This window comes from Pagrus pagrus, assembly GCF_965226575.1.
Source record: "Pagrus pagrus genome assembly, chromosome: 21".
In the NCBI taxonomy this organism is placed as follows: Eukaryota; Metazoa; Chordata; class Actinopteri; order Spariformes; family Sparidae; genus Pagrus; species Pagrus pagrus.
The window spans coordinates 19,874,812-19,896,351 of NC_140208.1; the positions used below are offsets into that span (position 1 = coordinate 19,874,812).

A 21,540-nucleotide genomic window follows, 5' to 3' on the forward strand; every position below is an offset into this window, starting at 1 on the left:
AGTAAGTCTTCAGATAGAGTTAGAACAAAGCAGTTTCCAATTTTTTGCAACCGATAAAACTGTAGCTAGCTAGCTAATTAGGCTATGAATAATTCTTAATAGCTTGACAGGCCTGTTGTGTGTAGTTAGGGTTGCTCGGCTGTGACTGGACACTCGCTCTTTGGAGGAGGAGTTTAGCGATGGTTCATTGCTTTAAACATTTGTGTTTTCAAGCTCCTTAAATAAGAGATTTTCTTTCTTGTTTTTATTTCAGGGGTTTTTTGAACAACACAAGCCATTTGAAGACATCACCTAGGGCTCTAGGAAATTGCGTTTTGCACTTTTCACCTTTTCTGAACTTTTTTAAACACTTAAAGATTATTTTAGTTATCAAATAATCTTTGTGATTAACTCTGGGTAGTAATCACAAAAAGTACTAACAGTTCACCTTGAGACGAACAGAAAAAATCCACATTCAGCTAATGGATAAAGATGAACCGCAGGAAAACCAATTAGACTGGTTTAGAATGGGAATCAGTATGAGAAAGATAAAGAATTAAGTGTATGATGGAGTCAAGAGGGTGACTTATTTAAGTATTATGGGTGAGAAGGGATGAATGTAAAGTCTGATAAACAGAAGAGGTAGATGGAAGGGAGAGTGAGAGGATTGTGCTCCAGGTTACAGTAGGTAGCCATGAGAAGAGAACATGTCTAATTTAAATCCAATTACTGCTCGTCTGTTTTCCTGGTACGAGGCCAGCGTTCTCTAATTGTGCTGAATTAGGTGCTTAGTACCCAACTCATGCTAATCTAAGCATGCACACACACACACACACACACACACACACACACACACACACACACACACACACACACACACAATCTGAGATCTTCACTTCATGTCATTTATTTACTATTTCAATTCACCACAGACTCTGTGCTTCTCAATTCACCCCAGCACTCAGAGCTTCTGCTGCACTTTTTGCTTGCTGGAATCAATTACAGCCTACAACAGTCATACTGAAACATCGCTCTTGATTGTAATTGCTGCAATAAATTCTGGTTAATTTTTCTATTACACAGAAATACAGCTTGATTAGAGTTTGGTCGAGGTTTGTTGATCGTAGACGCTCTGAAATAGTGAGAGTAACACAACAAGAGACTGTGTGTGTGTGTGTGTGTTTCTGTGTGTGTGTGTTCCTGTGAGAGATTCTGTTCTTTCTGGCACTGGAGTCTTTGTCTCTGCTTTTCTGCTCTCTATCCCCCTCGTATGGAGGTGTGAAACGATGCACAGCCAAGGGGCAGGAAGCGCACGTGCACAGTGTTTCTCTGAACATTTTCAGCAGCTGCAAGTGTTGCTAAACAACACAAAACTTAAATGCCATTGCGTTTGGAGCTGTACTGTAGATTGGACGCAATACCATCAGTTTTTTGATGCTATAAGAGGGGGTGTGGCATCATGATTGACAGCTGAGCTTGCAATTGGCGGGCGGGTGTATGGAAAGGAACTCTGTGCTGTGACTCCACTGCCCGATCAGTACAGCGTAAACACTGGCCTCTAATGATGTCAGCAGTGCAAGATGGCACCACTTGTAACTGTGATATTTTGGCTTCATTTTCATAGTGTGGGAGGAAGGGGTTGTGCATCATCCATCTTCATATATGTTAGTGTTTGGGACTCTTTTTTTTTTTTTTTATTTAAAATTTTCCAGAAGACAGTTCTACATGTGAGAGAAAGGAAAAACCTAATGTTTCTCAATGCCCAGTTGCCAGAAATGTGGGGATTATACCATCTGCAATGCATAATATCGTCAAAAGATTCAGAGAATCAGAGAAATCTCTAATGTCTGGTCGACATTTCACAGTAAACACAGTCCATAGCACAGTTCAGTAATGGGGCAGATCTTATCCAAATTGAATTATTTACAACCACCACATTTTTTCCAATCCTGAAAAATAACATATTCTGTAATAAAATAAAACAACAAAGCATCTTGGCAGAAGCGTTGACAGTGGTTCAAAGTAGGAATTCATATCAGTGCAAGATTTACGTGTGTGGTACTTTGAGTATTTTTGTATTTTGTATCATTGTTGTTGGCCTGAATGTCTCTTGCCGATGCTGCTTATTAATCAGCCTCGACTGTGCTTTTGGCCAAAAACTACCCGAGTAAGTCTTCTCCTCTTTTTCAATAGTGAGAGAGCAGGTAGTTTTGCTGGCTCTCTCTGGAGTGCACTTAACAGAAAAAGTGGAGTGGATGTGATGTGGAAAGGGGAAGGTGTCTGTGGCAAGTGTTAAGGAGGACCACAAGATGCTGGCATTAGTGAAAGATGCTTGGGCAGAAAGAGCAGAGGGTATTAAAGGGATTCTGTAGGATTTAAGAAACAAGATGCAAGAATTCCTGGAGGGAGATAAGTTTGAGCGAAGGAGTTTCCTATTTATTCCTGCTTCCGTGCCCTTCCACGTCTTCGCTGATCGCATTCCCTAGTGAGCAGGAAGATAGTAAGAAATAGAGGATGGATAGGCGAGGAGAAAGAAGGGAGGGGCACGGCCTTAAAGAGGAGAGATTGTCCTTTTGAAATCGTCTGGAAGGAAACAACTGTGAATCCCTAACAAGACCTTAGAGACGTGAGGAAGAGTTAGCAGGGTGACGGGGAGGGCAAGCAGAGAGAGGGAAGGAAGGAGCGCAGTCAGGAGCTTACAAGTGCTGGTAACACCACAGTGCGGAGGAAGATTAGAGCCAGGCAATCTCACAGTCCTCCTCAACGACCTTTGACCTCCCTCACTTCAGTCTGCTGCCTCGTTACCTTCTCCCCTCCATCACAACTCCCCTGTTTTCTCTTCAAAGGCAGCCTGTGTGTGTATTTGTCCGTACGCAGTATTGCGTTCTAGGAATTGATTCGCTAAGTCCAATGACCAGTCAGAGAGCAGAACCCAGTTTGATTGACAGCTGTGAGAAAGGTCCCAGATGGCTCCTGTTGCAGGAAAGTGCTTCCCAGGCAGATTGTAATGCATCCAGATAGCCACTCTCCGGCTTTCTCCCTCTCTCTCATTCTCTCACGCAACCATGCTTTAAAATTCATTTTCACAAACGCTCAGACATTTATCTCACTCCTTTCTTCCTAGAGTTGTTAATCTGAATTTTTATAAATATCCCTCCATTGAGTGTTTTTCTTCATCCCTCTATCTGGTAATTCCACCATGCGTCGGAACATCCATAAAGCTATGGGGGAGGTGCGGGTACACTCAGGACCCAGCAGAGAGTGGACAGCTTTAGTGGTGATGTTGGAGATATAATCCTCTCCCTGTGGTTGTATCTCGTTTGTACGTCTGCTGCGGTCGTGCGTGACGCTGCTTATCCACATCTCAGTTCAGTAAATAAAACCCATGCTGAACAGATAAGATGCCTGTCCATGTGCACACACACACAGACACACACACACAGACAATGAGTTGTGGATGTTTATATGTCTCCCTCACTCTGTCGCTCTCCCTTTATCTGTACAGGCTGTGAATGTTTTCGTCTGATGTAATCTGGGATGTAGCGAGGTTAACACAGTTTTTCAAGTTTATTTTAACCTTCCTTGTATTTGTGAAGGAGGGTGTTCCTCGGGATGGGATGCAGACAAAAGTTGGACTCATTTAATTTGGAAGACGCTAAGTTGGATGTGGATTTTGAAAACACACTATTTTAATGCACTTTTGTTTGACAGCAGTATTAACATTTCAATGGCATACTGGCATACTTTGCAAATTAAATGAATTGTTGCCAATTCAAAGATTCTACAAAGATTAATATTTTTTTTGGCAAGAAAAAAGAGATAGTTGAGAAAGTCAGACAACTCAGTTCTTGCAAAATGCACTTTTATTTGTTTCCAAATATGGCTTTTAGTCTATTGCCCATTTTGGGTATAGATTAGAAACAGTGAGAGAACCCTTAATCATAGTAAAAAAAACATATTTTTAAAGATAAGTCTGGTCTCAAATGCTCATTAAACTTTTAAAAAGAACAGTTATAACTAAACAGTTTGTGTGTCCATAAATAGTGGAAACACTCCACGCTAAGCCAAAATCTAATTGGCAGTCGAAGGTAATGAAAGCAGTTCTGAGCATTTTGTTCATTGACAATGCCAGGACTCATTTTGCATTTAGACACGTACTCATACTGGAGGATGGTCCATTGAAGAAGATCCTGCATCAGTGTTTCTCTGAACTACATACAGACTCAGTACAAAACGTATAGTGAAAGGTCAAGAGCAGCATCAAAATCACAGGAGCTGCAATTTTGATAAAGGTAAAATATCTCCCATCGTACCATTATACTAAAAAATGAAGCATTGTGGTGCTACAGAGATGACAGGGCCTACATGTTATATTCTCCAGGTGTAAGGAAGAAGGTACAAACCCCAGCAGAATGTTTTTTGTATGTTCATGTCTGTCCCAATTGATTTACAATTAAACTATTTAGAGTGTTTATAAACATTTAAGAGCAAAATGATAAGTAAAACAATATTTCAGCCTAAAGTGACATTATTTTTCTGATCGCAAACAACTTCAAACAACTTCTTGTTATTACCCCCGTGTAGACGATGTGTCCTGGGGATACAAACATTTCTTGTCAAACTGACACAAAATTAAACCTCTTTAAAAACATTGTTACCCTGCCAAACTGCCAACACTGCAAGGATTAGGGACATTTTCACTGCAGACAAAAAGACATTTTGATTGATTAAAAAACACAAGTTGATCCCAGGGTGTAGGCGGCAAGTCTTTCTCCTGCAGTACATGTGCCAAACCCCCACTGAATGTCCCCTCGAGAGATCTGAATTTTGGCTTGTTCGCCCCTCTAATGCCAGTGTCTGAAGCTGACATTACCGTTGGCTTAAGTCAATATACAGCATCCCTGTCAACACAAGAGGTCATGGATTTAAAATGTCATAATTTGATAAGTAAATGATTATTTTATTACTTATTAAATATGAAGACTAATTATTTTCTTCTAGAGACATGAATAGTTTGTGATTTTTACCTGATACAAACATATGTAGTTTTGTAATAGGCACCACCAATACAGGAATATACACGGAAAATCACACTTTAAATTGGTATTGCTTTCTTGCAGTCTGTTTTGACATCATTAAGCCCTATTCTCTGTGAGAAAATATTTGAAACCACACAGTAAATTATTTATGGATTATTTTATATGTTAAGAGTTGTAGTTTGCCAAAAAAAAAATCATCTTCCCTGAAAACGCAACATGAAATAATTGTGTGTTTTTTATTTTATTAGAATTAATCTGCAAGCTGCTCGGTGTACATCTTTTTCTGGCACAGTCCTCAGTTTCTCTGCATTTCCTCCGGCGTCTCCTCCTCTCTCCTCTTCTTCTCACCCTTCTCAGTTATTTTTTCCTTCCACTGTAAATGAGGCATCCTTTACTTGCTGGATCACGTTGCGCTGTCATTAAAAGACAGCATATGCCTGTATACATATACATGACTGTAACATTAAATAACATGCGGGCTAGTGCACAGATGAGTCCACAGTGTGATGTAACAGCCCTCATGTTCCAGCTGGTCATACTTTCACACATGACATAAGACTCAGTTTCTCCACACCTGCCTAAGTTTACAGTTTCCTGTGATGATTTTGGGGAAAAAACTGTATCTAATTTCCTATTTTGACCTGCTGTGTGACTAGGAGCTAATGAAACACCTCTCATGGAGTCCAGCAGTCTTTAATCTCACACATGCAGACACTTGATAGAGGTTCCCAGGGGTCGCTACTGTTAATCAGCCTTTCAGCAGCCGAAACAGGAGCCAAGCAAGAAATGAATTAACTTAAGTTTCTTTAGCCCTTTTATTTGTAATTATATGTATATATATATATGAAAACATGAATACTAAGTGATCACATTTTGTTAAAACATTACAGTCAATAATATATAGGTCCATAACTCTACGACAGTCAGGCTGATACAGGGTTTTTGAGGCCTATACAGGTGTTGATATGCACTTATATCAGCCAAACATGACCTCATTTCAGTAGTGGTCCTGCATGGTGTAGTCGCATCACAGGGATAACGGTTGGTATTCCAAACAGAACTGAGAAGCTTTTTGGACAAACACTGAAAGTCTTCAATGAAAGCTCCATTCAAATTATTTGGACTTAAGGTTGATTTGTCCTCACTTGAATGAAGAAATGATAAGCTACAATGATTAATGACACTGCGAATACTTTTCCATTCTTCTAATGAGTATAAAACCCTTCTGTGGACATATTTGTGGAAACCATGTCTCAGCTAAAGACCTCTGTGTGGGCACAACTTCCATGGTGCACTACTTACTGGTCGTATTGTATGTCCTGCCAACGTTGATGCAAGACATTTGTTTCCCAATTTCAACAAGCCCATGTAATTAATAGCCCATTGGTTATGTAGTGTATCTACAAAATGCTGCGCACGGCTGTGTGTAAGCTGAGCGCTCTGCACTGACACACCAACACCAATGTGGGGAGCACAATCACAGCAGAAGAATAAATAAAAGTGACATTTCTTCTTTTTGTAACTTAAAGAGTGGACGTTGTCACACTTAATTAAGCCTCTAATTGGTCCACTCACTGTTGCAATCAAATAAACTGTGGGACTTGCAAAATGTTTACAAAAAACATCAATGAATAACATTCTCTGACAAACTAGTAGTTTTGTTCTTATCAATAAAGTGTAGCACTTGAAGCTCAATTGTACAGAAAAGCTAACTGGATAACCAGAAATTAGTGAGCTTTTGGCTGGGTTGCCGTGGCGCTGCTGTCCTCAAATATCATGTCCTCTACATTTGGCCACTGTAGTACCTGAAGACATGACATTTACCGACAGTCTTCCTCATCCGGGATATTTAATAACGCTCGCATGTCAGATTTGATCTCCGTAACATTTATAACTTGACATGACTTTTATGACTTGAACAAATGAGAATCCCCTTTCATCTTAAACGCAACATAAGCTGATGAAGCACGCTGTCGGTGTCAGGGCCTGATTGAGGAGAGAGGCTGTTAATTCTACTGACACACACCGAGGCGTCCTCACATGTCGCGGCAGCCTCCGGTGATTTAGTGGAGAGGGTCCTGGAGAGACTGTCAGCAGCTGAAAACTGATGCTCAGCGTGACAAAGGACAGAGGCACACCACCAGAACATGCTCGCCCACTCACTCTCGCTCAGGTTGGGAGACACGTCAGTGAGTGCGTAGTTGTGTGTGTATTCTTTGATGGGTCTCTAAGAAAATGCATATAAGAAGTGTTGACATTTAAAAGCATAGTCTTTTTGACATTTTTATGCCCCACAAAAACAGCAACTTGGCAGGGTTAGGTAGGAATGATGACAATAATTGTGTTAACAGTTTTGTTAGCAACAATATGAGGCTGGTTTTAAGATGGATTTAAGAATATGTGGTGTTTGTGAGTCGAGTTAGAGTGAAAGCAGATAATGTATCTGTCATATTACATGTTATTTCTTGTGCATGTGTATCAGTGTGTGTGTGCAGGATATTTTACTCTGTGGGAGGAGATTGTCCTTGCAAGTGGGGTAAATGAGTTTGTTTGTGGTGGTTGGATCAGCCTCATTTTAATTAGTTTTTATTTGCATTTAGTATTTGAAGTAGGGTTGAGCATTTTCATTGTATTTGCAATGAGACAATTTAAATTTGTCAGCCGTCAGAGATATTGACATGCTGTTCATGTTCGTAGTTATCCCCTCTAATATGTGTTGGTGTGGGCAACGTCTTATAGTATGATTTCTACTTCATGTTTCCTTTTTGATCAGGTATTGATTATTTATGAATGAACTGTTTATTCTTGCCAAACAGTTTATTGATAGATTATTATTATTATTATTATTATTATTATTATTATTATTATTATTATTATTATTTATTAATAGATAAACAATATCTCAATGGATTTCCCAGAAAATTGACTAAACCTTAAGTCGTCCACTAATTGTAATAGCTTGATCGCCGGGTTCATGTCAAAGTTTCCTTGGGCAACAAACTGAACCCAAAATGGCTTCCAATGGCCGCTCCGTCAGTGAGTGAATGGCTCAGCATAGAAATATAATGGGGCTCTTTGGTTAAGGAGTGCTGCACTGCGCCTGATGAGCAGGCCAGCACCCTGCCACGCAGCCTCTGCCATCAGTGTATGAATGTGTGTGACACTGGGTGACTTTGGCATGTGTGTAAAGAGCTTTGAGCAGCTGGTAGACCAGAAAAATCCATTTACCATTTACATGCATCAATGTTCAAAATTACAGAATTAAAATTACTTATACTATTAGAAATCTATCTTTACATTCCTTATTTAAGTCTGTACAGTAGAGATGAACTTTGGGAATTTAAACATGCACAATTCTAACTTTTCCTCCATTCTGCTTTTCTGTTAAACTTTTGCTGCCATAACTGCCTTTGGTCATGACAGAATCCAAGTAGACATGTATTTTGGAGGTCAGCGTATTTGGGTCTTTCTAATTTTAAGGTAATTGAACTTTGGCTGCCAAACCTTGTGAAAAATCAGCTTTGTGTGCATGAGAGAGCGCTGCTGCACCTCTGGCGGTGTTGAACTTAAGCTTTTAGTGTTAACCTCCAAAATCTGTTATTGGTGTTCAACTCAGTTGAGATATTGTGACTCTGTTGTGTATGATTCACATAATTATCAAGCCATTCAGTGCTGTCTATGTAAGCATCTGTTTAGCATCATTTGTATGAATTAACACTCACACCGTGTCCTAACTGCATGCAAGCATCCGATGCTCGCTGACCACACTGAATCTGTTAAATATGTATTCTGTAAACAAACCACGCCCCTATCAGCGGTGCAGAGGAGATCAGATTGGAGACTTAACCCTAAAAGACTCATGTAAAAGAGAGTTGCGTTTGCTAAGATAGCCTGTCTTCCCATGTTTGCACTTTTTAAATCGAAAACACATATTTTATACAGTGATAATTAGATTTAGCAATTAAAGATGGTGTGTTCTCTCACCAGAAACGTTCTGCTCCCTGGTAATCTCCCCCCAGCTGGCACCTCATTTAGGTTTGTGTGGTAAAAGTAGACGGTATTGTATAGAGTGTACACTCATTTCAACTGCATGCATGAAGCATTTCTTGTCCCTGTCGCGCTCTTAACGCGAGTGACATGAATGAAAATAAAAACAGGACGTTGGGCTCAAAATGCTGGGTTGCTGACACTTGCTCACGTTGCATGCAGTTAAGACATAGTGTCATTTATTCAGATTTTTCCTTTAGTTTGTCTCCCATCTCTTTATTCAGGTGTAGCCAAATTAAAGTTAATTTTGTCGCACATAACTAACTCTAACCTAACGCTGGAACTCCCCCACAGCCAGCAGCACTGTAATCCATATGAAAGGTAGAGGAGAGGAAAAGTCAAAATGTGCTTATTATTAAATAATATTGAGTCAAAGGTGTATGCTAACTGGCAGATATGTTGTTTCTAAAAAGAAGGCAGTTTCAGCCTGATGAGCTGTAAATCTTTCTGATGTCTGCGTCTTAAATTCCTTCAGTTTCTTTGCTGTCTTCCCCCTCTCGAATGTCTCCTGCCAATTTTTTTTCTCCAGCGCTCTCACCTCCTCACCCTCCTTCCCTCCCGCTCCCTCCTGGCAAATATTCAGTTGAGCAAATGAAGCCAGCGCTGAAGCTGTCGACGACGAATGACTGACAGCGCGTGTGGCCGCATGCGGCCGTGCCGCACAGCCTCCCACCAACACTCCAACATTTTGTGTTCCGAGTGTGAACGTGTGTGTCCTGCTTCTGTCCTGGGGCGGTGGCCCAGATGCCAGGTTGTTATGATGACTGAGCGGGTCTCTTCACATTAATGTTTGTGTGTGTGAGACCTAACAGAGTGAGCGGGATGGAGGAAGTAAATCTCCTCACGCTTGGCTGCATGCGGCACTATGCACAGCCACCGCCATCGCTCTTCCTCAGGTATGACAGCGGCTCTCGATCGGTGCATTTGATGTGTTCATTGTTTGGCTCCGCCTCGCTGGTAGTGGTCGGTCTACGAGTCGTGTGTGTTCCAGCTGGGAGGGGGAACACTGGGCTCCTGAAGATGTGTGTGTGTGTGTGTGTGTGTGTTACTGTCAACACAGGTACACTGTGTTCCTTTAAAGTGTCTGAGTGCGACTCGTTTGGCAGCGAGAGAGGAAGAGTGGGAGGGAGCTGTCAGTGAAGGGACATTTAACGGGTGGGAGTTGGGTCTGTGTGTGCGCGTGTGTGTGTGCGCGTGTGTGTGTGTGTGTGTGTTGATGTGTGTTTGCTTCAGGGTTGCCCAGTGTATGAAGGGATTAACCCTGTGGGAGTTTGAATGTGTTCTCATGTGTAGCCAACTGTGCTGTCTGCTACAGCTTCACACACACACACACATACACACACACATACACAAACACACACACACACACACACACACACACACACACACACACACACACACGTTTTGCAGTGCACAGAATAGACCACACACTCTGCACTCACTCCATCACATTCACAAGCCTTGTATATACATTCACACATGATCTGTCTCCCTGTCTCTGTGCGTTGCTCTCTTTCTCCCTCACTTTTACACACACACACACACACACACACACACACACACACACACACACACACACACACACACTCTGTCTTGTCTTGTCCAGTCCCCTAGGGTGTGTGTAGATAGTGTTGTTGTGACACAGACAAACTACAGCGTGACCTTATATGCTGAGGGCACGTGGCTGGATGTGGTCTGGGCCCAGGGAAGGGACCGCATGAGGCTGACAAGCAGAAATAAGAGTCAGGACCAGAGAGGGAAAGGTTGGGCTTGGCGGGGAAGTCCTCCTCCTGTCTCCATGGCAACGGTCACACCATTATGACCACATTCCATCACACCCCTTGCCAGTCTTCCCCTGTGTGTGTGTGAATGCCCGCGAAGTGTTTACAGCCAACCCTCGGCAGCGCTCTGCGTGAATCCATAGTTTCCTGGGTTATTTATGCTCTGAGCTGCGTCTAACAGGTGCCCCAGCATCTCTGTAGAGAATAAGATACGATAGGGCTGCATCACTTCATCTTCTCGTAAGGAGGACTTTCATTCAGCACCGCATCTTGTAATAGAGACAGACATACCACACCTCTGCGGAGATGGCAGGAGACGGGCAGCGTAACCCACCGGTAGTTTCTTAGCATTAGAGGTGCAGATGGCCACCGGCACAAATGAGCGTCTAAATGGCTGAGCGGAGCACTTGGGGCTGCATTGAGATTGAGTGAGAACATGAGGCTCATTGAGACGGGATGGAGGGGATGCGGACAGCTCCACATGATGGCTCGGGTGACGGGGGGCAGAGGAGGAGTGTCTGTCTAATGGACAATGCTGGCTAATGGTTGAGAATAGATTCAGGGTGAAGGCAGGAACATGCAGTGAGGCGTACTTGACTCCCTGTCCCTTTTAGCCACTTGTGTGTGAGTACATGAGTTGTTACGGGTTGGTTTGGTGCAGTGGATGGAGCTACAGATAATGGGGTAACAGAAGTTTACACGGTCAGTTAAAGTCAAAGGAAAGGTTCACGGAAAAATTAAAATCCACTTATCAGGTGAAGTTAAAGAATAAAGTATGTTACATTTGTGTGTGTATTTGTGAGAGTCAGTCAGAGAGCGAGGAAGGAAGTTGGCAAACGTGACTAAACATAACGTGAATGAAACTCCAGCCTGAGTCACGTTAGATAGTTTTATCAGAAGTAATGGTTGTTTGACAATGAAGTCCCACGATCCCACGCTACTTCAAAACATCATCAATCTTCCTCAATCACTCAGTATCTATCTCCCCTCCGATGTATTGTTTTCCACCTTCAGTCCACCACACACTGACATACATGTCAGTCTTCTCTGGCAGAACTTCACCTGAGATGAGATGTATCACCGGACCTCTCTCCTCATTCTGTCTTTCCGTCTGCTCCTCCTCTCCCTCCTTTTATCACTTCTGTCAATGCTCGTTGTTTATGTTGTCATCTCTCGCTCCGACGTGAACCAGGGGTGATGCAGGGCCAGAGGAAATGACACGTGTTTGACAGGAATCTGCCTTAGAGACGGACAAGGCAGCCCTCTTTAACTTCTCTCTGCTCCGCGTCCAAGAGCACCAACGCACAAGCGCGCTCACACACACACACACACAGACACCAACATAAGCAGATATAAAGGCATACATTATTTCTTTTTACTTTAATGAAAACCATGAAGTGATCAGTAACAAAATGTGTCCACTGAGAGGCTTCACTGATCCAAAACCTCCTAAAGATGTGAATACAATGTTCATCTTTTGTGACTGGACTGCTGCCATACAGAGTGAAACTGACAATCCAATCTCTCAGACCAGCTCTAGAGATAATCGCAAACCCATTTAGCTTATTAACAGTCGAGTATAATGCCTCCCATCTCCATTCTATTTGGAGAAACTGGTCAGCCCATACAGTGATAATTGTAGAAAAAGGAGAGGCTGATCTGTAGTATGGAGTCTTGAAACTGGCTTAAAAAAATAACTATTCTTACCACCAATCAGTTGTTGAAATACATTTATATTACATTTTATCAGTTTAGTATTTCTTTTTCAAAGCTTTAGTGCGTCTATTTTGTTGTTGTTGGAGCTGGATACCAGACCCAAAGATTCTGCCTGTTGAGTTCAATAAGAATCACCAACAAAGTTTCTTGCTTCCTGATTCTTCTTCTTCTTCTTCTTATGCTGCCCACTGAATATGCTCTGTAGTGTTAATCCCATCATGCCTCTGGCCCAGCTGGGCTATGTGGACCAATCTCCAGACCCCCACGGCAGCATAGCTGCAGTTAACCTAACTTTCTGATAAAAACCACACCAGCCAGTGCACCAAATCTTAAAGGAGACCTATCATGCTTTTCCTTATTTTCTGTCTACAATGTTGCGAGGTCGGATCTTCATATTAAACATGGCCGAAGTTTCAAATAATGAGATAGACATACGTTAAATACCTGTAAGCAAAAAGCTCAACAATGGTTTCCAACCATTGTTCCTACTATCACGACTGAAGGTCAAATAAACAAATCTAAAAAACGTCTAATTTGCCTCAGCTAGCAAACGTTCTTGAAAACCAAAGCAAGCTGGTTTATAATGAATGTAAAATTTAAATAGATAAAATAAGAATTCATTTTATCAGCTGACTGAAAAGTATATAAAGCATTAAATATATTTTTTCGAATTTATTTGCTTAACAGTTTTATTTATTTATATAAAGTTATATTATTTACTTTTCTTGTCCCTCCACTGCATTTAAGCAGCTTTGGGCTCCTTACCGTAAGGTAAATATGCAAAAAAAGAAATGTTTATTTCTGACACACTAAACAGACGTGCTTTTTCTTCATTTCTCTCTTCCTTTACCCCTCCTCCCCTCTCTGGCAGGTCTTGATGCTCATTGACAACGATGCAGACAGTTTCCTGTGCCAGCGTCTGCCAGTCCTCTCCTCCATGTCCCAGCAGGGTGGTGTCGCCACAGCGTACGTGTGCCAAGACTTTACCTGTTCACTTCCTGTCACTGACCCTCAGGAACTACGCAGGCTCCTGCTGGACGGGACCACGGAGACGCAGGCGGACTGACGACTGAAGAGCTGACTGACTCATATTTAACAGGAAGGCTGTGATCCTCATAGACTGCACTCTTCCAATCTGTAGCCCTAGCCTAGCTTATTTCTGCTGTGTATGGCTAGTGAGTTTGGCTCTGCCATAAAAGAATGCCAATGCTTTAAAGCTCGATACGCTACATTGGTAGGAATAGTTACAGTACCGTGAGGTGACTGCGGCTTCATTCCTTCATACAGGATGTGTAACTCCAGCATTTCTTCATTAGCAAGACCAGCAAAGTATTACCTCGAATAACCACTAAAGTTTGTTTAGCAGGCTATTAAGAGACAGCTAATCAGCTGAGCCATATTGAAAATTCAGGTGTTTAAATGTTGTTATAGAAATATGCACAGCAACGGTGGCAGCCTACTGAAAATAAGCAGCACTTGTACAAAATGTCCCGGCTTGACTGTTAGCTTAGAAGTAAATGACAGACTCTTAAAAGACTAGAACCGAAGACCGCCTGGATGAATTGGACCGAGAATATTGCGCAAATGAACCAATCTGCCCTGTTGTCCTCTCTTAGCCCTGTGTTCCAGCTCCCACATTCATGTCACATGGATCTGACAGTGAAAGCCTGCATGCCTGTGTGCGTGTTTAAGTGTATAAAAAAGGATGGTTGCAGGTTTTTATTCCTGTAAATTCTAAAGGTTGTATCGCACGTGCATTTGATTCCATTTGTCGTAACGTCACAGTGAACGAGCCAATCACGAGATCCTCCCTTTACCATCTGCTCTCGCCCTCATTTATGTGTCTGTTATCTGGGATTCAATGTGAGAGAATTCTTCTCCACTGCTGCAGACTCATGTCGTCATGGCTTCTATCTTGAGGTTTAGACAACAACACAAAGCATGTATACGCACAAGTCTGAATAATAAAGATATTTCCCTTAAGCAGTGATCGTTTCATTTTTAGAATGGATGTTTCTTTTTTGAAGTTTTTACTCCCTGGGTGCACAACTGAAACAAGGCTTTAGAAGTGGGATCACTCCGCTTACACGACTGACAGAGCTGCTTCATTTAAGATGTAGTTTTCTTTTTTAGCTTTAAAGGAGACATATGATCATTTGTTCTGCTTTAATGCTAAAAAAAAACCCATCAGTTTTCACATACTGTCCAGTGCTGCAGCTCTGTCTGAAACACTGTTTTAGGCTCCTGTCTCTTTAAGGCCCCCCGCCTGAACATTTAGTCTAATCTGATTGGTCACCATACACATGCCTGATCCAGCACTACTACCAACAACAACGGAGCAGCTTTGCTATATCAATTCTTACATGCCAAACTAGCCGCTAGACATAAATTGTGCAAATGTGTGACATGGTGATGTAGTGTGATGTCACAGAATTAAAGGTGAGACTACTGAGAAGGCATTTCAGGAGCAGGGTTTTCTGTGGGCGAGAGGAGCTTCTGTTGGTGGGGAAGATCTTTGACATGCACAACAACATGTATAAAACACTGAAGGTAAGGAAAACAGAAAAAGCAATACAGGCCTCCATTAAGATTTTAGGAAAACTTAAATGAATGACATGATTCGTTGGACGTGTTCTTTCTCTCTGTCTGAGATGGGAAAACTCCAGCAGGGACAGAAGTGAATGTGTCCCAGCAGACTGTCTTTTAATTTGTACTATAAATACTCACCATGCTCATCAGAGAAAACCCACAGTTGTGTATTCTTCTCCTGGTGTTTTCCCCCAGCAGGCTTAATGTAGGTAATGTAAACTGTGTTGTAGCGAGGAGAAGGGGCACATGGGAGTGTGTGTGCATGTGTGTGTGTGTGAGAAAAAGAGAGTGAAACAGATGGACTGCCAGTGTTAAGGAAGGGAAGTTTGTCTCGGAGGGTCCTGCTCTGGGCTCTGGAAGCGGAGGAGAAGAAGAGATGGGAGGAGAAACACCGCAAACGTGACGTTTCCATCGTGATGCGACGGCAGCCTCGTATCCCTGACCTCACCCCAGAGGTGAAAGGAAACGCCATGTTATCCACCAAACACCTCGGCCATCTGTACTTGTTTACTTTTGCTTTCTGTCCTCTATCTCTACTTCTGTCTGCCAATCCCCCCTCCCTCCCCACTCCTTCGCCTCCTCTCCCTTTCTGATCTGGCGAGGGCCTTGTCGCCTCAAGAACGAGGGAAGTCATTTTGGCAGACGGCTGCTTCTGTGGAAGGAGCAAAAGTTGCCAAGAAAAGGGAAAAGAGGGAACGAGGCCAAGAGGAGGAATATGAGACAGATATACAGGGAAGGAAAGGAGAGAGGGAAAGGGATCACTGTTCCGTTTTAGCTCCGTCGTGTTCCGACATCACTTTTCTTAACCTGTCAGATTGTGAACCATCACGCTTTTTGGCACTTTGGGGCTCCTTTTCGTGCATTTCCAAGCAAATTTCTCCACTTTAACATCCCCCCTCCCCTCCCTCCCTCCCTCCGTGTCTCAGCCTATCATCTTCCACCAGGTCGGACCCCTCCAGATTTGGATACAGACACACTCATGTCGCTCCCTTTCAGTACCTCTGCTGTACTGAGGCACTGGAGGCATGATAACACCGCTGTCTTCGCTTTCATTCAGTCTTTCTCCTCACACAAATGTCTACGCACCGTTTCTTGTCTCCCTCCCTTGTGGAACTCCATCACTCCTCTCATTATTGTTCTGCACTAATTGTTTTGATGAGCTGCACAAGCTAAATTTTAATTAGCGCTGAGATTAGTGGTTGACCCCGGCGAACCTGTTGGCCCGGTAATTACGAAGCTGTAATCTACGTGCCACTGACTAGCAAAGATATTAATAATAACTTTATTTGTATAGCACTTTAGCAACATACAACCAGTAAACGTTTTTATATAGTGCTTGAACAAGAAATTATACAATAATAACAAATAACTGAGATAAAATAATAAAGACATTAAATAAATACAATACAAAAGGTAGCATTAGCTGACCTAATTCAAATACAGATGTTGCAGTGCGATTTGTCTTACCACTGTTCACGTGCCACGGTAGCAAATGCGCCTTTTTGCACTGAACTGCACAAGCATGCATACATGTTACCATATGAAATTACTTTACATAAATGTATGGCTTGGCTACAGATCAATTATAAGATCGCTTCCTGCACAGTTCACAATCAGCAGATGGATAAACTAATGCTGAAGCTCTTGAAATCCTGCCAAAATCCCATATTTATTATCATAAATCCTGTGGTTGGTTCGTTTGCTCTCGCACCACAAATGAACCGCACCAGAGTCTGCCTGCTAGTGTCTCGGTCCAGTTGTTTGGTCCGAACCAGGGTTCCATTGACAGATTTCACAACAGCACAAACAAATCGCACTAAGTGGGCAAACAGACTACAGGACCAAACAGGTCAGGTGTGAAAGCACAGTGAGAGACTGCTTTGTCAGTAAAGCTGTGGTCCAACCACAACTAAGCAAGCAGTTAAGGTGCCTGAACATAACCAATCTGCAACCGTTTCATAGTTTCTGATAGAAAACATGGGCACATGAACATATTTATAACATGACTGTAGGTAAATGGAAATCCAAAACCAAATGACAAAAAATACCAATTGTTGCATAAAGTTGCGTTAAATTTGTGTGCATGACGTCATCTCGTACTTTTTAACTGAGGCTTAGTTCAGTTATAGCAAGACTTTTATGTTCATGGCTGTGTGAGTTGGTGGGTTTATTTCAACATTTTCTTCTGGTTTTAGATTGGAACATCATGTACGCATCATGTCTCAGTCTGCCTGGCTTTGTATATGTTCAACAATTTGTGTTTTGGATTAAAGTTTCTGTGAAGCAAGGCTATCTGAGGTTGTGTGTGTGCTATTGTGCTTGCTATCAGATGTGGCTGCTGTGTTTCAGTCTGCCTGTGTGATAATGAGGCCACAGGGGGCTGAGAACAGCGACTCACAAACTCGGAGAGAGGAGGAACATTCAGAGGCAGAGGGTGATCTTATTCTGCTCTTCTATCACCGAGCTCAAGAAAATCTCTCTCTGCTCTCATCTTCCTCAACATTTATTATTATTTATATACACCTTTATAATGAACCTAATTTAGAAAACCTTTAGATGACGATATATTACAAAGTTTGTCTCTTGTTAAAATCTTTTATGCTTTATTAAAAAAGTAAATTGTGCGTATGTGCATCTACTGTATGTAAAAACAGTTCATAAATCAGAGGAACGGAATGTTTTCAGTGTGTTTGTTTCATCTGTGTATGTGTGAACGGTGAGTCACAACAGGTATCTCACCACCAGTGCCTTTCTGATAAGCCCCAAGAAACTCCAAGAGGAAAATCAATACTTCTGCTCATCAAACCAGGCTGGAACCTTGGTGATAACTCAGACCGCACACAAGTACAGACACACAAAACAGGGCAAAAAGAGGGGGAGAATCCTTGGAATCCAAATGTCTTGATCTGTTGTACGTTCCCAATGTAAATGAGGCTGTTGATCTGGTACGGCTGCAGAGTCTTGATTTATAAAGAGGACATAGTCAACTCCTTATGCTTGGATGAGACCGCACAGTATCAACCTGAGCCAACAGATGTGACGCTTCTGGAATGAAGTTGAGCATGAGACACGAAGATTTATGTAGTCAAAACCAATTATGCATTTAAGATGCTTCACAATTTTACAATGGGAAACAAAAGTTTGTCAAGTACACATTCTGCAGACACAGAGCAACATTACCATTCACATTTGGAGTTGTGTTCTGTGCACTTAATAAATCTTAAGTCCAATATTCACTCTTCCTCTAGCTTTTGGTCTCCACCAGCTCCTGAGAGAAATATGACTCTGTTATCATTATCAGTTAATCTGACATGATGACCATCTGTGAAACATTTACCCCATTGTTATAACTGTAGCAGATTTTACACAGAGGTCCTGCAATACTGCATCGCCATTTGGCTGCCTTTGTTTTTTTACATTGAATCAGACAACGGTTGTTACTACCTCCACTGCCGGCCTAAAGGCGGAACATCAAAATTCCCCCACAACAATGTTCCCGTCTTGAACAGGCTGTTTAAAAGCTGCTTGTTCCTTAGGTACAAAACTGTAGCACCCAACACTTTGAGCTGGTCATCAAAAAACTAACCCTAACCCTGGAAAGAACAGATGCTGAATTTCTCATTGTTTGAGTATGAGTGTCTCCTCGCTTCCTTAATTAACCATAAAGATCTAAAGGGTTGATGGGATTTTGCTGATGCCTTTTGATATCAGCAGTCTCCAAAAACAAAGTTAAACACACAACTTTATTTCTTTCCCAAATGCCAATATTGACCACTCCATGTTTTGTTGTCACTGTTCCTTGAGACTCGTAGGAAGCGCGGTTTATCAGAATGCCCAGGTTGTCGTGGGAGGTGGTGCTAAAGGTGAGGCGAGATCCGTCTATCAACATTCATCATCGCTCTCTCTTGAGTCAGCGAGAGGACCAGACGGATGGAAACAGACACAGCATAAACAACAACAAGACATAAAACCACACATTTCCACTTTACAGCGTCATACAGCAACAACTGTGGTGGTATATTTTTATGTCCGTCACCCTGTTCTTCAGTCTCCTCACCTCGCTGTCTCTCCCCCTTCCTGTCTTCCTCTTTCTTTGTGACATTTTCACTAACACTGTATGTACATGACAGAAGTGGGTTTGCACCACTGTTGGATCATGGCTCAGGCTATATCAGTTGAAGCAGCATGTCAAAAGCAGTCATGAGCAGCGGAGTGCATCAAGCCAGACGCTGTCGGACCAACTGACGTCCAGGGTGGAGGTGGAGAGGTAATAGAGATATTGCAGTCTGGATGAAAAACACTGAATTGGTCTTTGAAATTTCAATGCGGACAGTGTACATGTATTTAGCCCCTTACCTTTTATTTTAGTTATAGGGGTATTTCAATTTTTTAGTGGCTCTAGGAATGGCAATGTCGGTCGAGGTCTACTATTTTGGTCCAGTCTGACACATCTCAACTATTGGATTGATTTGATGAAACCTTGTACATATTCATGTTCCCCAGAGGATGATGCCTATTAATTTTGATGATACCCTGCTACATGATTTCCAATAATTTTGTGAAATATCAATATATACTGGGTGTATTGGTCCGACCTTTTGTACAAACATTCAGGGTCCCCAGAGGATGAACACTTATGTTTTGGGGGATCTTTATGTTCTCCTCTTTGATTGCCTGTCATGAAATTTGGCTCAGATATTCCTGAGGATGAGTTGTAACAACTGGTAACCATTAATCTTTTTTTATCTGGCACTGTCATCAGGTGAATATTTTTTAAGTACTTTGGTTTATGACTAAATGTTTGCCAAACTAAAGGCATTCCCATCAGCCTCAGCTGTGCCAAGTTTCTTGTGGAGGTCCCTGGGAGATTATGGGTGACATTTCCAGAAGTCAGCGGAAATAGCGTCAGTAACAAAGTATCATAATAACTGACACAACAGTGGAACATTGAAGGCTTTATAAGCGTTAGCTAAGTGGACTAAACAAAAGTAACAGTGTTAATAGTATTCACTCAATAAAGTTCCTCACCGAGCATCTTTAAGTATGGCAAACACTGGTTCCGGTTAAGTGACAGGACAAGCTGGAATTCATGCCCATAATTCGCACAAGGTATCATCGGGGCTCGGAATAAAGCAGATAGTTAACATGGTAAATATTTACCTCCTTTTTTAGCTCACAGTTATGAGCATGCTAGCATGCTGACATTAACATTTAGCTCAGTAAAGTCTTTTTTCACCTAAATAATTGCATTTTACAATGACACAATCATTTTTAAAATAACCCATTTTAACAATGAATCACAAAAACGTTGTAAACGTAAAAATGTAAACATAATTACAGGTATGATATGTGTCTTCACTGGAACCTGATTTATTTTGTTTTGTATCTTCTGTCATAAACCCTACAAACACACACACACACACCAAATATATAAATATATAAACACATGATTTTTTTTTAAGCTAAAGAATTCCCCTTTGAAAATGTCTGTGAAATAATTGTGTGTCAGAAAATGTGTGTGTCCGTTTCTCTTGCCTCCCTCATGAACTAATATTGAATCGGACAGCTCATGATAGCTGGTTAATAGCATCTCAGTTCACTTCCCCTCTCTCAGGGCTGCGTGCAGGTGACACCAGGGAGGGAAGTAATAATATGTATGTGAGAGGACAGGGTGGAAGCAGAGGAGGAGTGAGGAGAATGGGGCAAATGAAGGAAGAAAGAGTCAATAGGTCAGTTATTTAGAGTAATGCAGGCAGAGAAGAATATCAGGTGGGTTTCCAGAGAAATCACTGTATTGACGTTATTACTGTGCCTTTATTATTATATATTATTGTGGTTTTAGTGGTGTGTAGAATATTGGCCACCTTCCTTTTGAGGCGGCAGCTCCTGTAACTTGTTTTATTGCTCCCGTTCAGTCACTTTGTGTGAACGTTATCACCGTCCTTCTGTTGTGTTGCCTTTTTCCAGCTGCTATACTGCACCATAAAGTTTCCCAGTGGATATAAAGTTCTGCTCTAGTAGAGATAGGACTAAACAATGTGGGCAGAGATCCCTTTTCCTGCATGAGAGCAAGAAAAAAACATTTCAGATCCACTGCACCAGTACATATGCTACCATGATACCTGTTTCTCAGACAGGTGTTTTTTTAATGCATACAGTGTGGGCCATATGGAAGCCAGGAAAAGAAATGGATGAAATTATAGCAATAACAGAAAAGTTTAAGGTCGATGATCAGATCAATATCAGTCTCATATGAGTACACAAAATATGAAGCTCCAGCCTGCTGCCGGTTATAGCTTAGCCTAATGACCGGTCCCAGGTAAACAGCTTGTCTGGATCTGTCCAAAGTCATGCAAAAATTAAAAAATGACAAGTTGTGGTCAATGTTG

At 41.8% G+C, this 21,540-nt stretch overlaps 1 protein-coding gene across 2 annotated transcripts in view; it reads left to right on the forward strand.

Moving 5' to 3' along the window:
- spata20 (spermatogenesis associated 20) overlaps nucleotides 1-14,545 on the forward strand; it is a 45,165-nt gene extending 30,620 nt beyond the window's left edge. For both annotated transcript variants that reach the window (XM_084342081.1, XM_084342082.1), the window contains exon 16: nucleotides 13,434-14,545. In XM_084342081.1, the coding sequence (XP_084198207.1) occupies nucleotides 13,434-13,628 (195 nt within the window). In that variant the 3' untranslated portion in view covers nucleotides 13,629-14,545. The remainder of the gene's footprint in view (nucleotides 1-13,433) is intronic.
- Nucleotides 14,546-21,540: the final 6,995 nt, after the last annotated feature.